The 13,547-nt window shown below is 37.2% G+C and overlaps 2 protein-coding genes across 2 annotated transcripts; both read left to right on the top strand.

The window, feature by feature from the left end:
- Positions 1 to 3,076: 3,076 nt before the first annotated feature.
- On the top strand, positions 3,077 to 5,416 carry LOC145780145 (uncharacterized). The gene is made up of 5 exons (XM_082591856.1): positions 3,077 to 3,289; positions 3,641 to 3,847; positions 4,184 to 4,310; positions 4,541 to 4,626; positions 4,900 to 5,416. Exons 1-5 carry the CDS (start codon positions 3,245 to 3,247, stop codon positions 5,047 to 5,049), a joined length of 615 nt encoding a protein of 204 aa, XP_082447982.1. The 5' UTR covers positions 3,077 to 3,244; the 3' UTR covers positions 5,050 to 5,416.
- A 2,890-nt stretch (positions 5,417 to 8,306) lies between these two features.
- Positions 8,307 to 9,041, top strand: LOC145780289 (uncharacterized). Its single transcript, XM_082591992.1, has one exon. The coding sequence runs from the start codon at positions 8,307 to 8,309 to the stop codon at positions 9,039 to 9,041; it is 735 nt and encodes a 244-aa protein (XP_082448118.1).
- The last annotated feature ends 4,506 nt before the right edge of the window (positions 9,042 to 13,547 follow it).

The raw sequence follows: 13,547 nt of genomic DNA on the forward strand, positions 1-13,547 counted from the left end.
AAGAAGTGAAATTGATTGTAGTTTATAATTATTTACAGATTCCTGATGAGGACTTAAGTTAAGTCGAAAACGTTTGATATGTTGAACTATTTGTAAATATGTAATATACTGTTGTAATGCTCAACCCTGTGTTATTGTTGTGTCTTGCCTGTCTTTGGTATAAAAAAGCAAACTCTCTCCCGAAACTATATTATCATATCAGCAACAAGAGAGGTATTCCTGTAAACCAGCTCAGAAGCATAGAGCGCTGCGGAAGAAAATTAGTCAAATTGAGATTGGACAAACGATATTTTGAAACATGCTTAAATTTAAAAATATGCCCAGAATTTTTGAAATTTAAACCGCCACGATTAAGTGTTTATAAAAAGCCGGATGAACTCTATCAAATCATTGTAACCAGAAAGTTAAAAGAAATTAGCCGGGAATTGCGCATTGTGGAAAGCAAATATGAGGAAAACAAGAGACAGACGCTAGCAGCACTCAGTTTCTTTCAGAAAACATGTTTAATATCTTTGTTGTCAGAACAATTTAAAGTCTTTGCAAAACAAACTCTTGATGTTCACCAAAAAAAGCTCACCAACCTCTGGCGACGACAGCGAAACAAATCTCCTAATTGTATTATAAATTTGAGTAGCAAGAAACTCAGTCTATTGGAAGAAGACGCTTTGCGGTTTGGATTAGACCATCACATTTTGCCGAAAAAAGTTCAAATTGACAGCATAAAAACGAACATGGAACAATTAATTTACTCGGCAAGGAAAGAAAAAGAAATCACGCTTGACGATGAATCTAAGGATGAAATTAAGTTTATGGTTAAACGATTCATGTCTGATGCAAAACGTGCTTGCTCGTCAAAACGAAATCAAATAATACACCGAACTCTGAACACTCTATCAAAAAACAAAGACATCAAGATCTGTAAATTTGATAAAGGAAAAGGGACAGCAATTTTAAACACCTCGGATTACTATCTGAAACTGGACTCTATAGTCAATGATAAATCGAAGTTTGAACGTATTTCAGACAGCGGCAAATCACATCCCATCATTTCAAAAGAAAAGTCAATTGCGTACTACATCCGTAAGTACTTTAAAGACTTCGACAAACAATTGATAACAAAACTGATTCCATCGGGCAGTAACCCCGGTAAATTATACGGCTTGGTAAAAGTGCACAAGGAAGGTAACCCTCTTCGGCCTGTTGTTTCTATGATAGGCTCTCCGGAATATGAACTGGCAAAATTCTTAGATAGCATGATTAAACCGTACATTCCAAATTCGTATATGCTTAACTCCACAAGTCATTTTTTAGAAAAACTAAAAGATTATTCTCCGTCTTCTGGACAGATGATGGTCAGTTTTGACGTTAAATCTCTGTTTACGAACGTACCTTTGAAAGAGACTGTTGACATCATTGCTGACTACATTTATTCGGAAACAAAACCAACTCAATTACCTTTCAAGCGTGACGTATTTGTTAAGTTAATGAATTTAGCTACCGAAGGCATATTTATGTATAAAAACCAATTGTTTAAACAAATTGACGGTGTGGCCATGGGATCTCCATTGGGCCCTACTATTGCTAATTTTTTTCTGGCACATTTGGAAACAAAATTATTTGAAAAACATCTAGCATTTCACCCGAAGTTGTTCTTACGTTACATTGATGACATTTTTGCGGTATTCAATAAAGAAACCTCATGTGAAACCTTTTTAGATATGCTGAACTCTCAACATAAAAACATTAAATTTACAATCGAAAAAGCACGTGAAACCCTTCCTTTTTTGGACGTTGAAATTAAAATTAATGCCACTGGATTTGATACTTGGGTTTGGCGCAAACCAACTCATACTGGTTTGTTTTTGAACTTTGATGCATTATGCCCATTGAAATGGAAATCTGGTTTGATCTTGTGCCTATTATCTCGGGCTAAAATGATTTGCTGCAATGATGCTCTTTTTAATATTGAAATAGAGAAATTGAAACAAATGTTTTATAATAATGGTTATCCAAAATTGTACTTTGAGAAAATATTGAATCGTTTTATCTCTGAGAATTCCAACCAAAAAGAAAAGGCTGAAAATGAGTTAAATGTGAAGCATTGCTTGTCCATTCCGTTTGTGGGAAAAGAATCCAAAACGTTTGCTCGTAAAATCGGACAGTTTATGAAAAATAAATTTGATGTGGACGTTTTTCCTGTTTATAAAACATTTAAAATTAGTTCGTATTTTCAACTAAAGTCCCAGACGCCTTCGTCTCTCTGCTCAAATGTCGTATATTGTTTTACATGTCCGTGTGATTCGGCATTGACGTACATCGGTATGTCCACCAGACATTTGACCACGAGAGTACGGGAGCATCTGAACTTTAGAGACTTAAAGAAAAGTGCCATCAAGGACCATATCATGGATTGTTCTTTTTGCACAGATCAAAAATTCTCTGCTGACTCATTTAAAATTTTACGCAAAGGCAAATCCCAATTTGACACAAAAATTCAGGAAGCGTTGTTAATCAAACGCTACAATCCAAATCTAAACAAACAATTATTTGCCAGTGGCGCCTCCATTCTCCTCAATATTTATTAGCCTAGTTGTATCACGTACTCCGTGGTGCAAATTCGTTTGTAACTTAATCATGCAGTTGCCTTTTCTTAATGTAATTTTCGTCTGTCTGTATGTTTTCCACTCCAGTGCTTTTAATCGTGCGTGTTTCTCGATGCTTTTAGTTAGTTACGGTAGTCACTGTCAAGAAGTGAAATTGATTGTAGTTTATAATTATTTACAGATTCCTGATGAGGACTTAAGTTAAGTCGAAAACGTTTGATATGTTGAACTATTTGTAAATATGTAATATACTGTTGTAATGCTCAACCCTGTGTTATTGTTGTGTCTTGCCTGTCTTTGGTATAATTTCTACTAGTTATCGTAATTTTGCGGGTCAGACCAGTTTACGGGTCAAACTAGTCCATTCTCTGTGTCTCTGTGTGAATCTAAATATGTCCATCAAAACAAAACAGATATTGAGTGGTGGCTACAACGCATTTCACAGTTTACGATAATTAGATTAGTGTATCATAGAGTCAAGACATCTGCTGCTGCATAAGATAGTATCATTTTATGCCAACTATCGAAGTGCAGAAATGAACTCGTGAAGATCTGTATGCTACAACTATTTGGTCCAAAAATACGGCAAGCAGAAACGTCAGTCGACTTCTGCTATTGATGATGGTGATGATAGTATTGATATGGATATGAGGTGCAAAATATCAAGAATCAGTGAAAATCTGCAGGTATTAATTTACTAGTTGATTAGTCTGAAATGTAATAGCCTATATATCGGTTTTATTTGACTTTTCATAGGCATATTGGCCCATTTTAACAAGAAACAGTACAGAAACCGACTACTATACACTTTTCTGACTGCTGGCTCTGACTCAATCTGTCAGGAGCTTGTACTCCACACTGCACATGCTTTGAAGTCGTGGTTGAGAGCTTTACTATCTTCCTGTTAGGCGTAGAAGATCAAGTGTAGAGCAAGTTCAGTCGTATGATCAAGGACTGCCTTTTGGCTAAAAAGAAGGCCGATGCTGTCTTTGTTGATATTGAATGGTTGTGTACGCGCTAATTGTTGTGTTTTACAGTTGGTTGGCGAGGTAGAAGATGCTTTCAGCATTGAGCGTCATTTGAAGCAATTGAAAGGGGAGATGGCGAAGGGGGAAAGCCGTCGCAACAACGGGTCGGTTCGCGACCGAATGTTGCGCACTCGATCCACGCGTTTGCACGATGTGAACGAAATGTCGGTTGCGGATCTGCAAGCGAAATATCCGCCGTTAGGAACCGCTATTTGGGTATGTTGAACATTACGTTCATTTTTATATACATATGGCACTGTTTCAAGACTAAAGCCAGTATGACGTACTGGTTAGTAAGGTGACTAGGATCTAGCTGACATCAGATATATCAGGCGATAACTATCAGGCGATCGCTGCTGGAACTTGCTAGCTTAGTGTAGTAAACTCACAGTATAAACACAGAAGCCTGATTAATTGACAAATAGATTTCGCTTTTAAGGATTATTATCCGACTGACCCTGTGTTTATACTATATGAGTTTTAATATATCCTATATAATGATAGAAATAGTGGATGTATGTGAGGGTTAATTTGAGGTTTTTGTCTGTGCAGATGATCGAAGAAATGAACAGTCTGGTGCAAAAAGATTGTGTTGAACTGCTCTCAGAAACTAGCTACCACCGTTTTTATCAGAACGTTAAAAAGCAGAAATTGCCGGCGGACATTCTGAACTTAACAGGTAACATGACTAAACGTGCATTTTCATTATATCAAGTTAAGTTTAAACTATTTTTTCTTGCTTGAAGAGAAGGGTTCACAATTGACGTCACCCAGTTTTTTACCCCCTCCTCCAATATCAACTTTTAGGTACCCTCCCCAGTTACCGGTTGACGTTGAACGCCCCCTTATTTGTAGTTCGTACAGTATGCATAGTAACTATTAATTAATAGATAATAGTTCATTTTTTAGACAAGGACGAGTTTACTCCAAGCTGGCTACTCACGGTACCGTCACTCTTTCATGATAGTTATCATGGCTACATCACAACCAATGCAGTAAGTATCAATTTTCAATGCATGCTTTGTTACAGCAATTGGTGATTATAATTAAGCTAATTAAGAATGTAAAAGTTGATTAAGAACATTACTGATGTCCTGCATAGCGAGCCATCGCACTTGATTGATAACCGCTAAATGTGATACCAAGAAAAAGGCCCTTGATGGTTGTGTGTCTCCCTCCCATTATATTGTTTAGTGAAGCGAATGTTGCTCAATGCCCGCACTTGTGCTGGCCATCGAGTTGATCTATATGCTTATTGTTTGTTGTAGAATCCAGAATCAACAAATCCGGTTGTACGGTTTAAAGAAGAAGATGGCTTCACTGTCATGGTCGACGGGTGTCAAGTAATTGGCATGGATAATTTAGTGGATGCAGTCGCCGTGCTGTTGAGTACTTACTGGGTGTTTAACATCCAGTAGCCTACCCCAAATCCACTAAGCATACCTTGTCTTTTTTGTCTACCCACATTTTACATTTAGATGTGGAGGTAACAAGCAAGGTATTGCGTTTTGTGAATAAATTGTAATGGGCAGTGATTATGCAGGATGCTCGGAAGGTTTTGAGGAGATCAGAAAACGTGCACCGGTATCTCGTTGTTGCAAGCATGTTTTCTTAGCTCTTTAAAAGCTATCCATCATCCTATGTAATTTTTGTAGTTGTTGTGGTCTGTATTTTTTATCGTCCTATATGTAAAGAATGAAGATGCTTCGTCGTTTTTCGTTTTCTTTCCACTTGTTCATTTCTACAAAACACGATTTCTTGATAATCTTGATTTGTGAAGGTAAATTTGCTGTGTATACTGTCTTTTTCAATAAAACCTTAAGCAGTTATTGCACTGTAAGTTTATCTAAAAGTTTCTATTGGAACCATAGGAAGGTTAATTGGTACCTCAAAAAGGTACTAAATAAGAAAAAAAAACCTGAAAGGTATTTTATCGAACCTTCAGAAGGTTCATAATAGTACCTCAAAAAATTTCTAAATAAGAAAAAAAACTGAAAGGTATTTTATCGAACCTTCAGAAGGTTCATAATAGTACCTCAAAAAATTTCTAAATAAGAAAAAAACCCTGAAAGGTATTTTATCGAACCTTCAGAAGGTTCATAATAGTACCTCAAAAAGGTACTAAATAAGAAAACAAACCTGAAAGGTATTTCATCGAACGTTCAGAAGGCTCATAATAGTACCTCAAAAAGGTACTAAATAAGAAAAAAACCCTGAAAGGTATTTTATCAAAGGTTCATAGTAGTACCTCAAAAAGGTACTAAATAAGAAAAAAACCTGAAAGGTATTTTATCGAACGTTCAGAAGGTTCATAATAGTACCTCAAAAAGGTTCTTTTTAAAAAAAAAAAACCTTTGGGGGTTATTGAAAGAACCCTGTATTGGTTCTTGCAAGAACCCCCTAAAGCAGTGATTCCCAACCGCGGCTCTTAGAGCCGCATGCGGCTCCAAGCTAGCCTTCTTGCGGCTCTCATTGATCCCTGAAAATCCCACAAAAAATAAAAAAAATCTAATTATAATAATTAGGGCGATTACTTGTTGATTTGTCAAAATTATTTACTAAGTCAAAATTGTTAACAAACTGCATTGTCGTGGTGTCGTAGAGGTTGCACTGTCAGTGAACTTTTCATCTTACACCTTGTAGCCTACTTTATAGGCCTACTGTTGTGAATGGCCCATTGTCGGCTTATTGTGAATCATAAACCATTAAGTGAAATAATTAGGTTGATATGGTGTGGTGCTCAACACACCTCAAAACGTGTAAAATTTCTGGTAGGTCCTTTAAAACAGACTGAGAAAAGCAGTAAGTTATTGCCGCTATAAAACTGTGATAGGATAATCAGCAATTCGCTTAAGTTTTAGTATATTCAACCAAAAATTATGTCAGATCAGCCTTCAAAAAAAAGCACGTACTCTTCAGCAGGAGAATCGGGTCTTTCAAAGCGCTTGGGAAGAAAAATATTTTCAAATTGAGGTAGACAACAAAGCGCATTGCCTTCTATGTCCTGTGGTGATAAGTAGTGTAAAATCTTTTAACATTGAGAGGCAATACAAAACTCATTCTACAAAATATGATTGATACCAAGGAGAATCAAGGAAAAGAAAGTTGGAATCTCTTAAGTCGGCACGGAATAAGCAAACAAATATGTTCAAGGTTAGTAATAAATCTGAAGGAAAACGCAGCTTGCAGGTGGTGTTACAACACATTTCCCAACGCTATCTGACCATCGAACCAATGGATCATTTGAAGCATAGGCTACAGGCTACAGCAGACTTACCAGTAACTTGATTGATGAGTTCAACCGCCGCATTAACGGAATGAATTTATTTTTGCCAATGGTGAACATGTTTGCAAATCCTATTGCAGTTAATGTGGCCACTGCTTCTGATAATTTTCAATTGGAGTTGCTAGACATGCAGTCAGATATCGAGCTCAAACAATTATTTCAAAGTGAAGACCTACTTAAATTTTGGAGTCGATCGAGTTCCAGAGGGAAAGTATCCCAACTTGAAAACCAATGCCCAGAAAAACGCCTCTGTATTTGCATCAACTTACGTATGTGAAGCACTTTTCAGGAAAATGATCAGAATCAAAAATAAATATCGCAATCGGTTGACCGATGACCACCTTAAGCAGCTACTGCATCCTCTGCATTTGCGCCTCGCTTTGACAAACTTGGCTCAAACCCAAGTTGGACATTAAATTGATTTGTGTTATTTTTCTTGTTATTGTTGCTATTCGTTGGTAGCTTTCATGCTTTAAAATTTTCGTTATAATTACTTGAATGTTTTCATGCGGCTCCATATGTACTCTGAAGTTTCAAATTCGGCTCCGACACCAAAAAAGGTTGGGAACCACTGCCCTAAAGGGTTCTTTTCTTAAAAAGAACCCCATTCGCAGTAGCTCCCTTATAGGTTCTTTCAAGAACCCCCTAAAGGGTTCTTTTCTTAAAAAGAACCCCATTCGCAGTAGCTCCCTTATAGGTTCTTTCAAGAACCTCCTAAAGGGTTCTTTTCTTAAAAAGAACCCCATTCGCAGTAGCTCCCTTATAGGTTCTTTCAAGAACCCCCTAAAGGGTTCTTTTCTTAAAAAGAACTCCATTCGCAGTAGCTCCCTTATAGGTTCTTTCAAGAACCCCATAAAGGGTTCTTTTCTTAAAAAGAACCCCATTCGCAGTAGCTCCCTTATAGGTTCTTTTTCGAGCCTTTTTCGTTTACAGTGTAGGCCTACAGTCTATCACTGAATTAAATGCTTAATTTCAATTCGAGCTAAACAACAACTTTTTCACTGTTCAGGTCTCCTATTATAAAATTCCACTAACTTGCTGTGATTAGGTAGGCCTACATTATCTAATTAAAGTATGGAGAAAGTCATCGCGCGTTTGCGGCTGTTATGACGACTTCCGCTAACGGCGCTACATATTCGCGCTTTTCAAAAAAACGCGGGGAGCAACTTTTAAGAATTTAATCGTATTTCCGCAAGCGATCGTTGCACTTTACTTATTTTTTTTGCTTGCGAAAGATGTTTTTCACTTATTGGCAACTACCGGTACTTTATTCCATATCAAATTTTAAAATCGACCTGCCCTAGTATGTATACGCTGTCGCCATCAGCAGCCATTTTAGTTACAAGTATCTGAGTTATTAAATAGAGCTAAAAACACTACCGTGTCAGAATGGCTGGAAACCTTCGACCTCCAGACCAGTTTAATTTTGATAAGCCAAAAGAATGGCGAGGTTGGAACCGCAGATTTGAACAATACAAAATTGCTTCAGCACTTAGTGACAAGCCTGAGAAAGAACAAGTTAACTTTCTGATATATTTGATTGGAGATAAGGCTGACGATATTTTGGCAACATTCGAGTTAAGTGCAGAGGACAGGAACAAGTATGACAAGGTGATAGCAAAGTTTAACAATTATTTCGACATTCACCGCAACGTCATATATGAACGAGCAAAGTTTAACCTCAGAAAACAAGAAATTCATAAAACAGCCGATGAATTTATTACGTCGCTGCTTTACTCTTTGGCGGAAAACTGTAATTACGGCAATTTGCGTGATGAACTAATCCGTGATAGAATCGTAGTTGGTATTTCAAACAAAGACTTGTCTGAAAGATTGCAACTAGATTCGGAATTGACCCTTGATAAAGCAATTCGGATGTTTCGCAACACCGAATCGGTTAAAAAGCAGCAAAAGCTTTTGCTGCAAACAAGCGTTTTAGAAGTGGACAGCGCACGTTTTGATGATTTCACGCCTGCAGTGAGCGCAGTGCGACAACGATTTGAACTCAAACCAAATCAAATTAATCGACAATCTTGTTCATGGTGTGAAAATGCGGCTCATTCTAAAACGATTTTCCCTGCTCGCATTGTTACCTGTCCTGTAGCGCATCCAGCATGGGGCTAAGGGGACTCAAGCCCCCCCAAACCTGCCACAAAAAATGAAGTTTTTGTATGTTCCCCATTCATACCTTTTGCTTACAGGTTGGGTATGAATAAGACACAACAATACAGCAGGGCTGAAGCAGTGGCGTATGTAGAAAGTTTGTTAGGGGGGGGGGGGGGCAAGACATTGTGTCAGTCAGCCGCGTAGCCGTTGGCTCGGCGGCTGGAGGCCAATAGGGGTCTGGGGGTAGTACACACGGGGTTGTCTTAACGGTAGTACACAGAAAGCTCAATTTGGTGAAAATGGCTGTTAATCGGTTCAAATTTCTTCTACTTAGGTTAAAATTAGTCTTGTTTGACCCTTTAAATAGGGGGGGGGCAAACCAAAATGTCATATGATGCGTCAGAACGGGGGAGAGGAGGTTAGCTGAAACCGAAAATACCGTCAGATAGGGGGGAGGGGTCCAAAATCAAGAACGAATCCCCAGAAGTAACTTTTTGTTCTAACCAATGAACCAACAAAAGATATCAAACACTTCAAAATATAGACAATAAGTTAGTCCTTCTGACCTCGAATTCGAATACCTTTTGAACATTCTCGGTAATTCGCAATGACAATTTACAGTTTAATGCGATGGCTGCACTTGGCAAATATACTCCCTCCCCCTCGCGCTAGGATGAATTATCCAAGCAATTATGTCTCGCGCTACAACTTTTTTTTTTTGCAAAATTTGTATTTTCTTTACCTGATCATTAGGGGCGCTATCCAGGAGCGCCGGAACGGTTTTTGACTGGGGGGCAGGATTATGAAAAAACGGCACTTTTGTTACTAAAAGGCCAATTTTTTTTAAAGTTATAAGATAAGATATAGCCTAGCAATAATGCTAATTCATCACTCAGCTCACCATCGAGTAATGATACAAGTGTCTTGTATACAAAGAACAATGGCTAGGGCCTCTGAGAGAAATTTTCACTAGGAGTCATTCCGGGCCGAAGAGTCATTCCGGGTCCCCTTTTTCATGGACAAAACGCGTGATGTTTGTTTAGGCATATTGCACACCACACAACATTTTACTGCAGAATTGAATATGCGCAATAATAGTAGGCTATCAGGCTGCAACAAAACTATTATTTAGTGTTTTGTGTTGTGCATGTCATGTGATCTGTCATGCGATCAATTTGTGTATCCTGCATTGAATTCGTGTGTCAGTTGTTGATGGTGCTGTTGAGAGGTGTCGCTTATTGTACAGCCTTCATGTAAAAATTTCAAGTTCGTTTATTTATTTCTCGTAAATGTAGCCTGTAATTATTCCTGATGAGGACACTGAAAACGTTAAATTTAGCAGTTTTTTTCTCATTTTTTTGTGTGTTTAATGAACATGTTAAATCCTTTAACGTTATCTGGTAGCCTACAACAAGTCAAGCTCTCTACCAAGGCTCAAATATAACATCTTGTTAAAATATAATCAAATCAATCATCTGACCAATAACCTTTCTTCATTAACTTTTGCATTCACCACATGCCTAGCAGAGGTGAACGAAGTCACTTTTTTGGCTCCGGCTGCGCTCCTGCTCCGAAAGTATTCACTCCGGCCCTTGCTACGAAATTCATTTTGAAGTGAAATAAGCGTGAAACTACCTTTTTCAAATAGTTTTGAAAAAGCACAAAAACCCCAAAAATACCCGGGCCTTTTAAAAAAACCTAACAAGTTAAGTTTTTTTTTTTAAAAACGGGTTTTTCTCAACCCTGCTTTTGCTACACTATGCCCCTCCCCACACAAGGACAGGAGAATAGCCAACTTTTATGGTTTAGTTTATAAGGGTGTTTTTAACAAAACATTTTTGCACGTAAAGCATTAAATCACCACTTTGATCCCCACAATACATTCAATTACCTTTCTGGGCCCATTTTCTACATTACTGGCCTTTCGGCACTAAAGAATAACAACTTTTATGCTTGAATTTAGTCGTTTAATATGTGTTAGATTTTCAACAGGTCTTTGAAAGGCCTGCCTTTCGTTTTACCGCATTACTCCCGTTAATTTGTGTATTCGCCACCTAGCGTCGTTTCCCCTTCATTGTTATGTTATCGCTCTTTGCAAATGGCAACACTCACCACGAGATTGTCTATGGAACTTTCGAGACGTTTTCGTTTTTGCTGCTAGTTTGCCAGCTAGCCGAACTTGTTAGTTACTGTAGTTTGTGACTGAAAGTTGATTGATTGATGTTTATGCTTTGTTAGCTGCTTCTCTGTTATGTATTTCTACAGGACTTAAGTTTGACAACTGCTATGGTAGACTAATACTTATTTGCGTGTAGGCTGAATTCCATATTTGCAGCTTGCTATCTCTCAAAGTTCAACTTACTGGTGAGCGTACTTGTGATGTAATAATGTTTTTTGTAGCTGAATGTTGACTGTCTACCGTAAACAAACGTAACGTATCTCTGATGTGCGTAAATTGTTGTTAGGCTAATACTTCAAACTTAAATATTGCAGAGTCAATCACTATAGAATCCTTCGCGTACAAGTGCATCATTTGGCATTACTGATCCGGTCATACTTTCCCGCGCTTTTACAAAGTAAGCAGCAAAGATTTTGCTCTCCATGTCTAAATATATAAATTGGATTAAAGAAAAACTTAGGCCTGGAGAATAGGTAATTTTAGACAAATTAAGAAAGGAATTTAATTGTGGTCATTTCAGTCCAAAAATATTCGAAATTGATAAAGAATTCGCAAAGACAGAACAATTCAAAGAAACCCATGTCAAGAATCCAAGTCTGCGGTTGCCGCATGTAGCAAACAAGCAATTGACTCGCTAGCCTCAGCTCTGAAAGAATAGGGATGAGGAAAGTAAATTATTATCCAGTGAAGCAATTGAAGTACAGTACGGTAGAAAATTGATCAAACAATGATTAGTAAGCCATGTGGATTAATTGTTTTACATTCTATTGTGTAACATCTTGTTTGCTGCCCATTATCAAATCCGTTCAAAGTTTGTCCTAAAATTTTTTGTTTTAAATTCAGTTGTTTTTTAAACTTTTCTGTATTAGTGTGTGTTGTATCAGTATAAATCAATTTAATTAAACCAGCGCAAGAGTTTTTAATGATAAATTACTTAGTTTTTGACATAAAAATCGAACGCTGGCCAGCAATCAAGCCTAGTCAGTTTTTAAGCAGGGCTGCCAGACAAGTTTGGATCAATCGCACATAGCCTAAATCGACAAAAGTGCTTTTTTTTTCTTGTTTTTATTTGAATGCGAAGTGTTTGATTTTTTTTAATTGATTTTAAATTTTGTTGCTTTATGTCAGTGGAAAAGTGACAAAAATTGTCATAAATTGTTATTTTGGGCTCAAACTTTGTAATGATACGTCGCCTGGATTTGATTTGTTAAATTTCGTCTGAAGAAAACATTATTGACCTATTGTGTTGTTCGGTTACACTCAAATATTTCTCATTTACTAGTTTCAGGATTGTTCGCTAGTTTCATGCAGCCTAACAGGTCACACTGAGAGTCACTCAGCCATTTCTTTTATGACAGAACAATAGGCCTATAGCCTACCTTTTTTTAAATTTTGATTATTTTTGTATTGTAATACTGTTACTAAAAATGTTTTTACTCGTATAGTCTTGTACTATTTATTGGCTTGAACTTTTCTCTGTTGCACTGAAGTTTAAACGCCCTTGCTACAAGAGTTTATTGATTTTAAAAGTTTTTCCTATTTTTAATCACCCGGAATAAAGTTTATATTTGAATAAAAAACCACAAGACTTCACTTGAGGATCGCAGCAGCACATGATTTTTTTTTCTTTCATTAATATTACTCAACATCAGCCTATCTTGTTTCAACGTAATTTGCCGATGCTTGACATTTGTCACATTAAGAACTGGGAAGCAGCTGACTCGATGACTGATATAGTCTTTCGCTGCTTCCTGTCTGTTGTGGTATTTAGATAGCTATTTTATTCGTATTGTCGCAATTGTCGCAACAGACAAAAGAAAAGGTTTCTCTCTCTTCTCTCTCTCTCTTGTAAGCTTAGTTTAAATGGCAAAATCGTCATTTCCGTAGGGTGGCAATTGACTTGTAGACCGTATGGTCGTTTCGTTGTCTCCCAGTCGGTATGGGAACTTGTGTAACTTTGCATTGTGTACATTAATTGCATATTTCAAACAGCTACCTATGTTCCTGTTACTGACAAATAAAACATTGATTGATTGATTGATTGATTGATTGATTGATTGATTGATTGATACTACCGGTACGTTCATTATTCTGAATTGTATGATTGATTGATTTGTGTCGTGAATTGTGGATTTATGTTTACTACTGAATTATTGACCAATAATTTGTCAGCCTAATGGAAATTAATTCTCGTAAACCGATCTTAACTAGGCCAAGTGAATTGCCACGTTTCTTTGTTTTTTAATGATTATTGACCTAGCGTTATGGTTGTACGGTACGGTAGCCTACGTAATAATTGTGTAAGGTAACATCGCGAATTTATTTATTCAGTGCGTCATTGGCCA

This window comes from Aplidium turbinatum, chromosome 11 (assembly GCF_918807975.1).
Source record: "Aplidium turbinatum chromosome 11, kaAplTurb1.1, whole genome shotgun sequence".
Lineage (NCBI taxonomy): Eukaryota > Metazoa > Chordata > Ascidiacea > Aplousobranchia > Polyclinidae > Aplidium > Aplidium turbinatum.